This window comes from Cervus elaphus, chromosome 8, assembly GCF_910594005.1.
Source record: "Cervus elaphus chromosome 8, mCerEla1.1, whole genome shotgun sequence".
Taxonomy (NCBI): Eukaryota; Metazoa; Chordata; class Mammalia; order Artiodactyla; family Cervidae; genus Cervus; species Cervus elaphus.
In genome coordinates, this window is record NC_057822.1 from 16,043,891 (window position 1) to 16,059,843 (window position 15,953).

At 40.1% G+C, this 15,953-nt stretch overlaps 1 protein-coding gene across 1 annotated transcript in view; it reads left to right on the forward strand.

Moving 5' to 3' along the window:
• Positions 1-356: 356 nt before the first annotated feature.
• Positions 357-15,953, forward strand: part of PDE6D (phosphodiesterase 6D) — a 54,520-nt gene continuing 38,923 nt past the window's right edge. Inside the window, exon 1 of the mRNA XM_043909695.1 lies at positions 357-607. Within this exon, the coding sequence (XP_043765630.1) occupies positions 558-607 (50 nt within the window). The 5' untranslated portion in view covers positions 357-557. The remainder of the gene's footprint in view (positions 608-15,953) is intronic.

Genomic DNA, 15,953 nt, shown 5'->3' on the forward strand with positions numbered 1-15,953 from the left:
GGAAGGCTGGGATTTGTAGTCCCTGGGCTTTCTGTTGCGTGCTGGGATCTGTGGTCCTCCCGGGCGCCCCCTGGAATGCTGGGAAGTGTAGTCTCCACCACATCGCACAGGGCAACCTGCTGTCATCTCAAAGCCCTAATGTACCCAGCCGCAGGAGTGCCTCTGCAAATCTGAAGCAAATTCTCCTCTGGGACAAACTCTAGGCAACCACGCCGAATAAAAATTTTGTCCTACGGGACTTCCCCGTGAGGGCCCTTCCCATTGACGCTCTCCGTCCCCCTGCGAAGCCGCTGAGTGTTTCTATTGGTCCATCAAGATGCCAATCGCCGAGGCGGGTTTTCTATTGGCTTCAGGGCGGGCGCTCAGAGGCTAGAGGGAAGGAGAAGGGATCAGGAGCGGGAGCTGAGGGGAGGGAGAGGCCGGTCTGGGTCTGGCCGCTGCCGCTCTTCGCCCGAGGTCTTCAGGCCGGGCTGCGGTTCCCTCCTCAGTTCCTGGGCACTGTCTGCGAGGCTCCGCCAGGCCAGCGTGAGAGAGCCGCAGGCGGCAGCCGCCGCATCATGTCAGCCAAGGACGAGCGTGCCAGGGAGATCCTGAGGGGCTTCAAACTGTATCCGCCCGGGAGCGGGGCGGGGCCGGGAGGACTCCGGAGGCGGCCGCTCGCTGAGGAGACGGGCCGGGGGCGGGGGCCGCGCCAGGTGGACACCCGGGGAAAGGGTGGCGGGAAAGGAGGAAAGGAACGGCGTCCGGGGGCTCCCGGCGGGACCCGGCGCGGGAGGCGGGGAAAGGGTCGTCCGGAGGGAAGGAGGGGACGTTGATGGGAGCCCCGTGGGTAGAGGCAGAGGAGCCGCCGAATGGGGCTGGAAGAGGCTCCGGGCGTCGGAAACCGGAGTCGGGGAGGCGCGCTTGGGTCCGAGAAGGGAGGCCGGGAAGGGGTTGCGGCCCGTAAGGCAGGGCCGAGGGGGCGCGGTGGGCTGGCCTTGAAGCCCAGCAGCTTCTCTGGCGGGAAGCCCACCGGGCAGCAGGGGGAAAGTGACTTGGAGCGAGTGACCTTGTGTGGGACAAATACAGATGCTGGTGTTGAATTCTCTCAATGCGAGCGCGGTTATCGCATCCCACTCCGCACCCCCCAACCCCGCCCCACCCCTCGCCCCCCACCCCCCGCCACTCCCCTTCTCGTTTCCACAACTTCTTTTCCTCACTTGTGGCTCCTTCCAGGGCTGGAGCGGAGGAAGGTTGGGAGTGAGAAGTCCGAGATGGACCTCATCTTAACTCTCTCTTGGCCCTTGGAGGTGTTGGACGGTCGCTGCTTCTCCCTCAGCTCCTCAGTTCTCTTTCCAGCGAAATGAGGACCCTGGATGTGTGCGTGAGATGCCTTGAGGCGTTTTGGTTTTGCACTGGGACTCCTGGCGAAGGTGTGTCTGCTCGCACGAGTTTGTGTGGTTAAGGCGTAGACACTCTGGAACTGTCCAGCAATTATTTGATTACGTTGGGGACACTGTAGGGTTTAGTAGGGTATAGAAATCATTGTCTCGGCCCTGTTGTGGTGCTGCGGGTACTACCTTCTCTCCTTGCCCTAGTCAAACTGTTTGAATGGAGTGTTCATCTTTGACCATTTGATGCACATGGAAAAAGTGCAATCTTGTCCGTTCCAATCTCACATTTTCCTGCTGACCTTAATCTCTTCTTACATCCTATGTTTACAATATGGAACATTCTTCACTTCGTCTCTTAGTGAAAATATATTCATCCCTGTAGGGCTCCTCCCCTGGAGATTTAGTCAGGCACGGTTCTCTGAGCTGACTGTGTGTTTCCACAGTGTCCATTTCACCCCTGCAAATTTTCATTGCCTTGTCATAATCAGAAACCAAGTTGGTAGTAAGTTTTAGAACCCAACAGCAAAAAAGTTTAACAGGAAGTTTTGGAGGTACAAATTAAGTTTTTCAAAGGGGAACTGACCTCCTTTGCTTTTTTTCAAGGGAAGGCATTATCACCTAAGCTTACTGCCATTCATGATAAACTTGCAGTACTTTTATGCAGTGAAGTTTCCTAACAGCCTCTTTTATGTATTAATAGCTTCATGTACCTTCCCCTGTTTCTCTTCCTAATAGTGCCTATAGATAGGAATGGCTGAAGTGTTACAAAAGCCATGACATGATTTTATTTTTCCCTTAAGTAATTTATATTGTTACTTAACATTTATGCTGTAAACGGTAAACTGAAGGCTATGAAGAATTGAGAGATTTCAGAAGCCATGTTTTTATCTGATTGGAGTTAACATGTTGTGACAATAAGAAAGGGTCTTTTTAATGGCTTTAAACAAACCAAAAAGGGAAAGTTTGAGCTTCTCACCTTCAGTCTTGGTTCTTGAATGTTGTTCAAGAGAAACTTTGGCTCTTGAGAAAGAGGCAAAGGACAAATATGGAAAAGAATAGAAAGTAGAACCTGTGTCGTTTAGTGCATCACGAAACAGGCTTTCAGGGAAAATTTGACCGGGGCTGATTAAATCACATGGGGAGCAGCCACCAAGAAAAGTTAGCATGGAGACAACAGAGTATCATCCTCTGGTAGCTTTTATTCGCATCTGAGAATTAAGAGAGAAAAGGAAAGAGTTCTAGGATTTGTTACTACCTTCAGGGAAAAATAAAATTAATGTTTTAATAAGAAACTACTTGACTGTCATCCACCTTTTATTGGATAAATTGTTCCGAGTATCTTTTTCTGTAAGAAGAGTCATTTCTACAAAAAGAAATCACCATTTTATTCTCCTGCCAACAATGTTGATAGTACTCATTTTCCACATTGACTGTGTTGGTTTTTTTCTTTTTGTCTGTTTGAACAGTAGATGACATCTTGTGTTAACTTGTGTTTCCCTGATACTGCTATCTCTGGAGAGGTAACAGCATAGTGGTTAAGAGATATACTGGCTTGAGAGCTTTACTGTCTGCAATGGAATTCCAGCTTAGGTTGTGTGTCCCTGAGGAGCTTCTTTTAACTGCTGCTACAATTTCCTCAGCAGTTAAAAAAGGATAAAAATAGTACCTTATCTCCTAGAGTTGTTGTGAGAATTAAATGAGTTGATCTCTAAAGCATTTAGCCAAGCACCTGATGCCTGTAAGCACATTGTATTAGCTATTATCATTGTCATTGTTATTAGAAGAAGTCACAAAATCTTCTGTTTGGCCATTTCTTTTTCTATGAATTGTTTGTTGATTTTGTTTTTTGCCCATTTTACTATTGAATCGCATATTTTCCTTATTGCTTTGTAGGTGTTCTTTATTGTAATATCAATCCTTTGTGTATATTACATATTGCCAATGTTTTCTCTCCACATTTTACTTTTTTGTTGTTGAACAGAAGTTTAATACTATAACTTCAGATTCATCAATGTTTTTCACATGGCTTTTGAATTTTATGTCTTGTTTAAGAATACCTTCCTTATCTTACTGTTAAAAAATAACCTCCTATGTTTTTTCTCTTTTCAATGTTTAGCTCTTTAATCTACCTGAAATGTAAATTAAATATACATATGGTATGGGGTAGAAATCTTACTTCCTCTGCTATTTGGATAGACAGTTGTCCACTACCATTTACCAAGTAGTTAGACCATCCTTTCCCCACTGTTTTGAAAGCTATCTTTGTCATGTACTAAGTCTCCTTAAGACCTGGGTGTATTTTTGGAATATTTCTGTTTCAATGCTCCATTTAGCTCTTCCCATTCCTTTACTGTATGCATTGGTTTAATATAGTTTTATAGCGTGATTTAGTATAGTTTACAAGAGGATTGATATGTCACAGACTTATGTGTTTTAAGTCATATAAGTTCCCTATAAATATTCATGTACTCTTTATACAAACAGAACTTTGCCCATGTGCTCATAATAGATACTCAATAAGTATGAATAACATACTTCATAAATCAGGCATAGTCTTTGTGTCTGAGAGAATCCAACATGGGCTTTATATTTGTCATAAGATTTTTCAAAAATGAAATATTAAAAAAAATTTTTTTGGCTGCTCAGCCTTGCAGAATCTCAGTTCCCTGACCAGGGGTCAAACCCATGCACCCTGCAGTAGAAGCTCAGAGCCCTTAACCAGTGGACCACCAGGGGATTCCCAAGATTTCTTTTTCACATCACTTCCACACCACCTGCTTTTAGCTCATACATGTTAGGAACTAAAGTTGTGAATGAAAAATGAGTTGGGGAGCAAATGTGATTCTCCTGCAAGGTTTTGAATTTGAGTATTTAAGTAGCTAATATGGAGATTTTGTTTGTGAATTCTACGTTCCGTATTTTATTCATTCAATAAATATCTGTTGGACGATTTCTGAACAGAGCACTGTGCACTTAAAGGACATAAAAATGAGTGAGTCACAGACCCTTCAGAAATCTAACCATTTTTGTGTCTGTTTAGAAGGGATATCTTATAAAGCAATGCATTTTTTAAAATAGTATTTAATTTTTCTTTTACAGACTCCAGCTACCTAGATATGACCTTTGTTAATATTTTAATATAGTCTTCTAGTGTAGCTAATGCTTATTGTATTTCCTTTTATTAAATGGAATCATAGGTATTATTTTGAAACTTTTTAAACTGAATAAATTTATCATGTTCATAATTGTCAAAGATAGTTATTAATACTTTGAGTTACAGTCAGTGACATAGATTTGTCACGGAAAGCCTTATACTAGTTTTGTAGTGTAGGCTGTAATGCACTATTCTGCCTATCAGATTATTTTTTCCTCAACATAAATCTATAATTTTATTAACTTAATTTCAAGAAACTGACCCACTGCCATAAGAAAGAATTATGCTTTTATGATCTCATTATTTTTAATCTGTCTGGAATTTGCTTTGGTATAAGGTATGAAGCAGTGATTTAATTTTTTTATAAAGACTGCTAATTGTCTTTATTTATTTCCTTATACTCCAAATATTAATATAATATCCAGAATATAAGTGCTACCTACAAATCAATAAGATAAATATTTAATTCAAAATGGGCAAAGGATATGAGAAACAGTTCACAGAAGAAAACTGCAAATGACCAATGAATAGATTCAGAGATGTCCAACCTTCTTAAAACAACAAGGGACTTCCCTGGTGTTCCAGTGGCTAAGACTTCTGCTTCCAGTGTAGGGAGTGTTCCTCGATCTCTGGTTGAGGAACTAAGATCCCACATGCCTCGTGGTGTGACCAAAAAAAAAAAATTATGCCTTTTTTCCCAATTAGTTAACAAAAACTTAAAAGATTGATAATAGTCAGTGTTGGCAACTATTGGGGAAAGGGGTGTTTTGTGTGTGTCTGTGTGTCTATTTAAGACCTTATGGAAAGTAATTGGTATCTATCAAAAGTGTACATGTAGCTGCAGCAAAGCACAGAGCAGTCATTGGAGCATGGACTATTCGTTCAGATTTTATTGCCTCTACCACTGTGACCCTAGGCAGAGCCCTCAACTCTGAACCTCAGTATCCATTTCATTTCTTTAGAGGGTTGTTAAGAGGATTAGATGAGACTGCATATAAAATGCCTAGTACAGTGCCTGGCTCATAGTAAGTAATAAATGTTAACTGCTATATTATTTGTCTTATTAATACTTATTAACACTAATAGTAGTGTTAACATTACTGTAAGTGAAAAAAGTGAAAGTGTTAGTCGCTCAATCATGTTCAACTCTTTGTGACCCCACGGACTGTAGCCTGCTAGGCTCCTCTATCCATGGAATTCTCCAGGCAAGAATACTGGAGTGGATAGGCATTCCCTTCTTCAGAGAATTTTCCCAACCCAGGGATCAAACCCAGGTCTCCTGCATTGCAAGCGGATTCTTTGCTGTCTGAGCCACCAGGGAAAGCCACCTATTTTTCTGAGGTCTAACCAATGACTTCATGCTACCATTCTTTCTCACTGAACAGCTATATCTGTTTTGCCTCTTTGAAGAAATGATTCAGTTAAGTAGCATCGATGTATACCTAGTATTTATCTTATTTTCTAGCAACTAATCACATTCCAATTTATGGCAGTGAGCAAAAAAAAAATAACTAGTTTGATTCAGAGGTTTCTGAAAGCAGCTTTCACTTATGTTCTTCCATTTCCTCTATATAGTTTGTTCCTGGATCCCCCACCTTCTCTTTCTCAGAGCACCTTGATCTTTGACTTTACTTCCAGTCAAAAGTAATTGGTTTTGCGTCATCTATTCACTTAGATTTCCTTGTTAAGAATAGTAGACTAAAAAAAATAATAAAATAAAAAAAAAAAAGAATAGTAGACTGTTGAACTTTTTTTTGAATGTCAGTATTGCCTAAGAGATACCTTGACCAAGTGTTAAAAGTGAGTCTGGAGTTTATAATTCCTAAAATATAGTTTTCATCTTATCAACCCCAAATTTGGGGAAAGTAAAATACACCACCCATACAGCCTGTGAACACACAGACTTTTAAAAATATTGATTGATTTTATGTATCTGGCTGCTCAAAGACTTAGTTGCAGCTTGCAGAATCTTTTTTATTTGGCATGTGGAATCTAGTTCCCTGACCAGGGATCAAACCTGGGCGCTGCCTTGGGAGCACAGAGTCTTAGCCACTGGACCACCAGGGAAGTCCCCAAATAGATTGTTTTGATCATAGATCATAGACTTCATGGAGATTGTGATTGGTAGTTTGTTCTCCAGGACCTTCCTGCGTGGGCTTAGAGAAGTTATTGTTATCCTGAATTGATTAAATAACTATAACATTCTATTGTTTTTGTTATTTAGGATTTTTAAACAGGAATTGCTCCTTTTGCATTTGGGGAAGGAATTTAGAATATAATTAGACACTTAAATTCTTCTTCAGACCTTCTAAATTTCTTTCCAGAATTATGTTTATAGTGAAATACAATACTGACTTCTGGAAAAATGGAACAGAATATGGTAAAACTGTCATGGAAAATTCCAGTTGTATCATCATTGTATTTGATAAAAGACTATCAGTGGTGCTGAGGTTTGCCAGCTGTAGGTTCTTATCAGGCTTGACCTCACTTTTGCCTCACAGGCATCACTTGTCAGCCCTCTGTGTCCACAAATCGCCATGTTAGAGGAGGACTTGACTTCTAAAAGTATGGACCTGTCCCTATTCCTGAGCCTTGGCATCAGAGGAAGATACTATAACGGCAAGGCCATCTTGTCTAATAAAATCTGACTGTTCCAACCATTGCTTGAATGCTTACAACTCAAATTATCAAGATTTTAGTAGCAACATTCTTCTTTTGCTTTTCACCTGCTGATGATTTTGAAGTTGAGAGGAAAAGCAAATATATTTTCTTAAGCCCTATATCCATAAAGAGCTCAGTGGATTGGACTAAAGAAAGAAGTACACTGTTTATAGAGGAATCTGCTTAGACTGCAGTGAGGATGGGGGGACACAGTGAAGTGGAGCTGGTCCAGAGGAGAGACACTTGAAAAATGTCAGCACAATAATTGGAGAACTGAGGGAGATTAACCTGAAGATGAGTTGGACAAAGGATATGAGTGTTGTAAAGTTTTAAAAAACTGTTCTAAAGAGTTAAAATTGAATGTATTCTTTGTGACTCTCAGAGGACACAAGATTAGCAGTTATAAGGGACAGAGTTTAGCTCAGTTGTTTTTTGTCTTGAAGGATTTTGCGGGGTGGGCCTCTGTGCAGCAGGCAGGATCTTAGTTCCCTGACCGGGGATCAAACCTGTACCTCCTGCAGTAGAAGCAGAGTCTTAACTACAGGACCACCAGGGAAGTCCCAGCCCAGTTTTAATAATTAGAATTACCTGAAGAGAAAAAATTTTTCCAGAAAATATTTTAAGCAGCAGATGGATGCCTATCCATCAGGAGTATTGCAGAAGGGAATTATATATGCATCAGACAAGATATTAGAGTACATGGTTTCCAAAAGGACTCAAATCCTTTCAACACTGCAGTTCTTTGATTTGGTGACAAACTTTCTTAGTTAACAAGGACTCTTCAGCAGCTTATTTCTATTGAGATATGTACTACACCTAAAATAGGCAAAACACTTTTTGTGATTTGATATAATGAAAGCATGATAGCGTTTCCTTTTTGTTTTTCAGACAAGTCTTTAGGAACTCAGTATTGTTAATGTGTTTTGTTTAGTGTATTGTGGATCCACTGATTCAAAGTTATGGAGAGCAATTTTTGCCTCTGAATTTGAATAAAGTCTAGAGAACTAAACATAAGTAGTTCTAATATAAAAAACACTTTACATATAGCCATAAGAAGAAAGGGGAGAGTCTAATAATATCTCACATTCTTGTAGTCTTTTTCAGTTTTTCAAAGCCCTTTGATGTATTATTACATTATTATTATATACAACTCTATACAATATTAACCTCACTTTATTAAGGAGAAAAGTAAGGATTGACAAGGTTGTCACTAAGATAAAGCCAGAACCTTAACTTAAACCTTGGCTTGTGTTTCTACAGACTACTATTTTCTATAGCATATCATGATGCCTCTCTGGAGAATTTATTTTTGTTGCTATATTATTGGTTTTGAGTTTGAAAATTTTCCTCAAAAGAAAAAGAAAATTTTCCTCAGTGGTCAAGTCACAGATTTATTTTTCAGTTGGAAATTATTCTCTTCTGTTGTGATCCTACCCCCTATATTCTTCTTTGTTTTTCCTCAATTCTCAGATACAGAGGGCAGGATTTAGCTTGGGGTAAGGGAACATTTCCTAACAATTAGAGTTAGCTGGGGGCGGGGGGAAGATGTTTCCCCCACAGACTGGGGGCCTTAAACAACAGAAATTTATTTCTCACAGTTCTAGTCTCGGAAGTCCAAAACCAAGGTACTGACTGATTTGGTCCCTGGCTCCCACTTGGCCACCTTCTCCCTGAGTCCTCACGTGGTGGAGAGTAGATGGCAAGTCGTAGGAGAGTCATCACTCTACCGTGTGTGGCACTGCTACCTGGCCGGCAGTTCTACTCGGAAAGGATGATTTGTAGACAGGTCACTGCAAAATAAACTTTTTTAAGGGACTTAATCTGAGAATCTAGCCTGATCACTTACCTTCATGGAATAGAAATTGAGAGATTTAAATTAAATGTCTTTTGCTTTTGAGCCACTTTCTGTGAGAAGGATAAAGGCAGAGGAGCTCTGGCCTTAGGACTGCCGCTTACTGGTGGTTCATTCAGATGTTTGTTAGCAGGGTCTGTAAGTGCCTGGTAATTTACTAAACCCAGGAGATGCAGAATAATAAGCCAGTTTCTGTATCCAGAGAGCTTTTATGAGGGAGGGAGAGACCGAGATGGAGATGATAACAAGCAGAATACAATGCAATAAATGCCTAGTAGTATGAAGTACTGAGGAACCTCAGAGTACTGTGGAACCTGCGGCTGGAGGCGTTCTAGAAGACTTCAGAATTGTCATTCGAATGAGGTCTTGGATGATGAGTAGGTGTTGAGCAGTTTAATTTTAAAGATACGCGACAGTAACATAGAGGAAGGAAAGTGATGGCATGGAAAATGAGGAAAGAGGATTTCAGGGGGGAGTTGGGGTCAAAAATGAGAAAGAGGGCTTCCCTGGTGGCGCAATGATCCCTGGTCTGAGAAGATTCCACATGCCTTGGACCAACTGAGCCAGTGCAACACAAATACTGAGTCCATGCTCTAGAGCCCACGAGCTGCAACTACTGAAGCTCATGAGCTTTAGAACCCGCATGCCACAACTACTGAGCCCATATGCCTAGAGCCCAGTGCTCCACAGCAAGAGAAACCCCCACAGTGCCCTGAACAGGTTAAACAGGGTGGCATAGCTACTTCTTTAAACCTCATTCTCTTGTGGAACCTGCAAAATTTGCAAGCTGCAGTAAAATCCTTTATAAAATCCTGAATTAAAAAAGAAAGAGAAGCTACCACAGTAAGCCTGCGCACTGCTACGAAAAGTAGCTGCTGCTTGCTGCAACTACAGAAAGCCCTCTCAAAACAACAAAGACCCTGCACAGCCATAAGTAAATAAATTTTTTAAAAAATGAGAAAGGATGAGGATCAAAAACAAGTCCTTGAGATTGCTGGAAATTTCATTCACTCATTGAATATTTGAGACTCTACTGAAAGTTCCATAATCCTTTCTTGGTGATCTTTTTGAGAATAGCAGCTATTTGGGAAAACAAATTAACTACCAAGATTTTAAAAGTGGATAATAGATGAGGAAATAAATTCAGCAAGAATAGATTACTTTTCCAAGAAATCTGGTGACCTGAGAAAGCAGAGATTAGGGAAGTAGCTTGAGTAGGCAGAGAGATTTTATTAAAGAGTGGAAGTCACTTATTAAAGCTTATCCAACTTTATGCAAGTTGCCTAACACCTATAAGACAAGGATAATGCTTGTTCCATCTGCCTTATAGAGATATTATGAAATTTAAGTGGAATAATATTTGTCACCTCACTTTAAAAACTGTGGCTCTCCAACTAATAAAAATAAATGGAAAAAAAAAATTAAAAGTGTAGCTCTATAGACACATTGTGCTTACTATTACACTGTTATTTATCTTTGCTTTAAATTTCAGGATTGCTTTCTATTTTTCAAATTTTAGATTCCATGTTTCAGGGTGTTGATAAAACCAGAGCCTTAGTGATCCTTTTTTTAAATTCTAGATTAGACATCTGAAGCCTTTTTCATAATTCTGGAGGATAATTATGGCTGCTGGAGTGATGAAATAAGCCCCTTCCATGGCACATATGTCCCATTTGAAAGCCAAAATCATCTTTGGTTTTCTTTTTTTTTTTTTAAGGGTTATAACTTCAGAAAGTTGATTTCTCAATACTGTAGCATTTTTAAAGCTAGGTAAAATTTGGGATCTCTAAATGTTGATTTCAGTAGGATTTAAGGTAATATTCCTGTTCCTCTGAATTATGTATAAGAAACAGCTGCTGATCCTTTTGGACAAGTACCCTGTGTTGTCTCTTCCTCCATCAGGAGGTTTTGGGAAGCAGGTAAAAATGCAAAGGGAAGATCTATGAATCTCTTTGGTTATGTCTCTTCTAGCTTGCTTCTGAGCAGTTTCAGGCACATAACCACACATATATCAGTAGAAGAATACACCTACTAGAAAAAGGTTTGTTTCATTGTTTGTCTTTGCTAGTGAGAAGGCTGTGTTATGTTTCAAATACTGTTCTTTTTCTCATTATAAATTACTTGGCTCCACTCTTTGCCCAGGCCAGTTTGAATTTTGATTGTGCACTTTCTGAGCATAGTACCTCTGCCAGGCCAGAGTATTATTTCACTGTGATATCGCCACTGATCATGGTGTGTGTATTATGTTTCAAGGATACTAAAACCAAGTTTCTCAGGGATCTTTATATTTCGTCACCTTGTCCCCATGCATAAGAGAAATACCACATGGAAAAATCACTGGGAACTTACTGGGCAAAGAAAGATGTTGTTCAGTCGCCAAGTCATGTCCAACTCTTCACAGCTCCATGGACTGCAGGAAGCCAGGCTTCCCTGTCCCTCAGCATCTCTTGGAGTTTAAATGTCCATCAATTAGAACTGGTTCTTTAAACATACTAAAAAGTGGGATGCTCTCTATAACCAATGCTAGGGCAGAAGGAGCCTAGAAGGAGGCTTTTGGTATTTAAGAATTAATGAAAAGCATGGGGAGTTCTCTGGTGGTTCAGTGACTAAGACTCCGTGATCCCAAAGTGGGGGGCCCAGTTTCCATTCCTGGTTAGGGAATTAGATCCCATATGCTACAAATAAAAGAACCCACATGCCACAACTAAAACCCAGTGCAACCAAATAAATAATTTTTTAAAGGATTGCTGAATGAATACCTTATTTAAAAAAAAAAAAGAATGATAATCGGAATAAGAGAAGGAAGTGAATTCAGAAAGTGAACAAAGAAGAGAGGGTTCTAGAGGGGAGAGATCATAAAGTGTTAAAGTACAGAGAACAAGAACAAAAAGAAAAAGCTACAACTAAAAATGAGGAAAGCAGAGCAAAGAAAGGCACTCTATGATGAAAATGCTCAGAATACCACTAAATAGAAATTCCCTTTGTTTACTGCTGGTCATTGCAGCTGCTTCCACCCCAGAGGAATGAGAAGGGGGAGGTTTTTCCTCATGCCTGTGACCTTGGTGTTGAAGATTTGCCTCCTATTGCTCAGGTCAACCATAGTAGATGTTAGCATATGTCATTTGTGCTTAGTCAGCCATTTTGCCTGACAATTCTACTTACCTTGAAATTCCTCCAGACTATAGGTAATGAGCCGCATTCCCATATATAATTTACTGTGCCGAGTGACGAATTCAACTTAATACAGAATGGGCTTTTCATTCTAATGTGTTTTCATGTACAGTTTGGCTTAGTGATGAAACTCTTCTCCCCAAGGAGAATGGGGTTTTGGGGTCTGTCTGTTGCCTTTTGTTTTTTGCCGAGCTCCATCTCTAAGCTGGCCTCTCCATAGCCTATTGGACCCTGAATGAGCAGCTCTACTTGTTTGGCTTTTAGGCACTTTTCAGTGAGCCTTGCTTTCTGGTTCCTCAGCCTGAACAAGAATCTAATCAACCCCTCTGACTTGCTCTCTGATGCTCAGTGTAGTTCAACATGTATTTGAAAGGCTACTATGTGCTGAGCACTGAGAAGAGAAGGGTAAATAATACAGTGCCAATGGAATTTGACTCACAGACTTATATTCATGGTACATTCTGATAAGTAATATGATGCAAGTTTAAACAAGTGTACAAGTGCACTGAGGAGGGATACGAGCTTTGCCTCAGGGTGTGTCAGGGACCACGTCAGAGAGGTTGACAGCAGCGCTGAGTCCTTAAGAAGAGTACTGGATGGGGGGATACACATTCTAGGTGGAGTGGAGCAGTAGTCTGCTAAACACTCAAGCAAAAGAAAATAAGGTCTTTGGGAAGTATAGCAATTAGGGGTAGCTGGAGGGTAGGCTGTACCTAGGAACTAAGGTAGGAGGTGACTGGAGAATGGAAAGGATGGCTGGGACTAGACTCAGTGTCTTCCTCCCTCCAGTAAGCCTTGACTGACCCTCTTAACTTCACTCCAGGCTTTCAGCAGTTCATTATACCTACTACCCTCCTGGCTGCCTGTTGATTTCCTATTCTTTATTAAATTGTCCTTTCTACTTGACCTGCCTTCTTATCTCACCCTTCTTCATTGTTTTTTTTAACCTATTATTAACTTATAACCTTTAAAAAAAGAGTCAGTAGTATTCCCCAAACCTATTTACAAAGCTTGAACTTTATATAAAGTTCCTTAGAAATGTGTGTGTCAGAGGATGGAAAGATTTTTTTTTTTTTTTAATGCTCACATGGGATTAATTGTGCCCATGTCAAGCAAGAGCCAGGGTCTTATCTTTCTGTCCTCTCAAATAGGGGTCCCCAACCTCTGGATCTAACACCCGATGATCTGGGGTGGAGATGATATAATAATAATAGAAATCAAATGCACAGTAATTGTAATGCACTTAAATCATCCTGAAATCATCCCTTACTCCAATCCAGGGAAAAATTATCTTCCACAAAACCAGTCCCTGGTGCCAGAAAGGTTGGGGACTGCAGCTTTAGATCAATGCTACTTAAACTATTACTGTAAAACAATTAAAAAAAAAAAGGGGGGGGATTCCCTGGTGGTCCAGTGGTTAAGACTCTGAGCTCCCAATGGAGGGAGCATGGGTTCTATCCCTGGTTGGGAACTAACATCCCACATGCTGTGTGTCCAATAAATAAAATTAAACTATTACTGGTAACAAGCCAGATTTTTACTTCTAATCCTTTATAGACTGATGTTTTTTATAAAATAAATAAAAATGAGTTATTAGAAAGATGACATACAAAATGTCAAAAATTTTATTATTAGAATCAACATTCAAATTACTCTGCTAAATTCCTGTTAAACTTTTTAGACCCTTGTCATAGACAGGTAACCAGTGCATTCACAAACCAGCACCAGTCTGTGGACCACGTTTTGAGTAACATGTCTGTAGAATCCCCAATACAATTTGTGCCTGATACACAGTCGAACTTCAGTGCGTGTTTAAAGAGTTAAGTATGCATGTTTAAAGAGTAAGTATGTGAATGAGATGGTTAGCATGATTATAGTAGTAGAAAGGGAAAAATGAACAATGGCGGTTCTCTTTAGAGAGTTGAAGGGAAATAATTTAGTAAGAAAGTAAAGAGTACCATAGCAGTGTTACCCTCCATGTAAAACAAGCTATTCACTCTCTGAACATTGTTCCTTTGGCTCTCTAGGCAAATACTAGTAAATCACCTGTGTGAATTTATGAGAAATACTAGTTTTGATCTTGACAAAAATATAAAATTTACTGTGAATGTCTGTAGAAAACTGTCAACCTGCTTATCTGAACTAGTTTTCAGGAGCAAAGCTACAGTTGGCAAGGATTGATTCAGATAGTAACCCTGCTTTTTCAGTCAAAGTACTCCTCCATGTCATAATATGAACCATACTGCCAAATGCTTTCCCTGCCAGAGATTTTCTTGTTTCCTTTTGCATCTTCTCAGAAGATTAGCTGAATAAGGTAAGAAGTCTTTCTATCAAAAACTATAATGAACAAGCTTTCTGTGTCAGGTAAGATAACTTCAGATTGCTTATTACACTACAGATTTTCAGTTCCTTAAAGCAAGTTGTTAAGTCTTGAATTCCTTTCAAATAAGAAATTGATGCTATTTTTCAGAGGATAGAAAAGCAGGAGGTGTACTCTTTAATATTCGAACACACGGATGCATTTCAAGGAGATCATTAATCTAAAATATTTCATTAACTGAATGCAGCTTATAATAGGGGACTTCTGCTGTCGTTAAGTAGAATTGTGTTTCCATTGTGGATCAGTAAAACCAGCCCTCCATATTCATGGGTTCCACATCCAGGAATTCAACCAACTGCATTACCAGAAATATTTAGGGGACTTCCCTGGTGGCACAGTGGTTAGGACTCCACCCTTTCAATGAGGGGGCATGGGTATGATCCCTGGTTAGAGATCTAGAATCCCACATGCCCAGTGGTGTGGCCAAATTTTAAAAAACATATATTCAAGAAAAAAAATTCCAGAAAGTTTCCAAAAAGCAAAACTTGAATTTGCCATGCCAGCAACTATTTACATAGCATTTACATTGTATTATATATTATAAATATTCTAGAGATTATTTAAAGTATAGGGAGAATGTGCATAAGTTGTATGCAAATACTATACCATTTTATAAAGAAGGGACTTGAGCATCCACAGATTATGATGTGAGGGGGTCCTACAACCAGTCCCCCACAGATACTGAGCGTACAGTTGTACAATATCAATAGCTCAATTCATAGTCCTTATTCTCTACTAACCATATCCCAAGAGAACATTGTTAGGTGGAGCAAAAGGACCATTTTGAGGTCTGCCTGCCTTTATCATCCTCTCATCAGTTTCCTCAGCTCTTCTAGCACTGGAGGCCTGTCCTCATAAAGATACCCAGGATCTTGCAGCTGCCTGATGTCACTTCTTTTCAAGAGCATGTAGTATGGACAAGCCTCACCTGAATTCGAGCTGTGTTGACTACCTGAGTACCTTTCTCATGAGTTCCTGAGAAAGGTATTTAACTTCTGAGATCACTACTGTTTCATGTGAGTGTCATTATCAAGTGAGATAAGATTGAAAAATAGAAAAGACAGGGGCTCTTAGGACAGTGCTCAACTGGTATATTGAATGTAGGTACTCAGATAGTAGTTCTTTCCCCTACCTCTTTCTTTGAAAGACCAGCTTTAAGCGATTAATGTAGCCAAATGTCAAATAAGGATGGAAATACTGTTTACCTTTTCCCTGGTACGTTTGCAGTTATCAAGTTGAACAAGACTGCTAGGAAACTGGCTTCTCGGGTGGCTTAGTGGTAACAAATTCGCCTGCTAAGGCAGGCGACGTGGGTTCCATCCCTGGGTGGGGAAGATCCTCTGAAGAAGAAATGGCAACTCA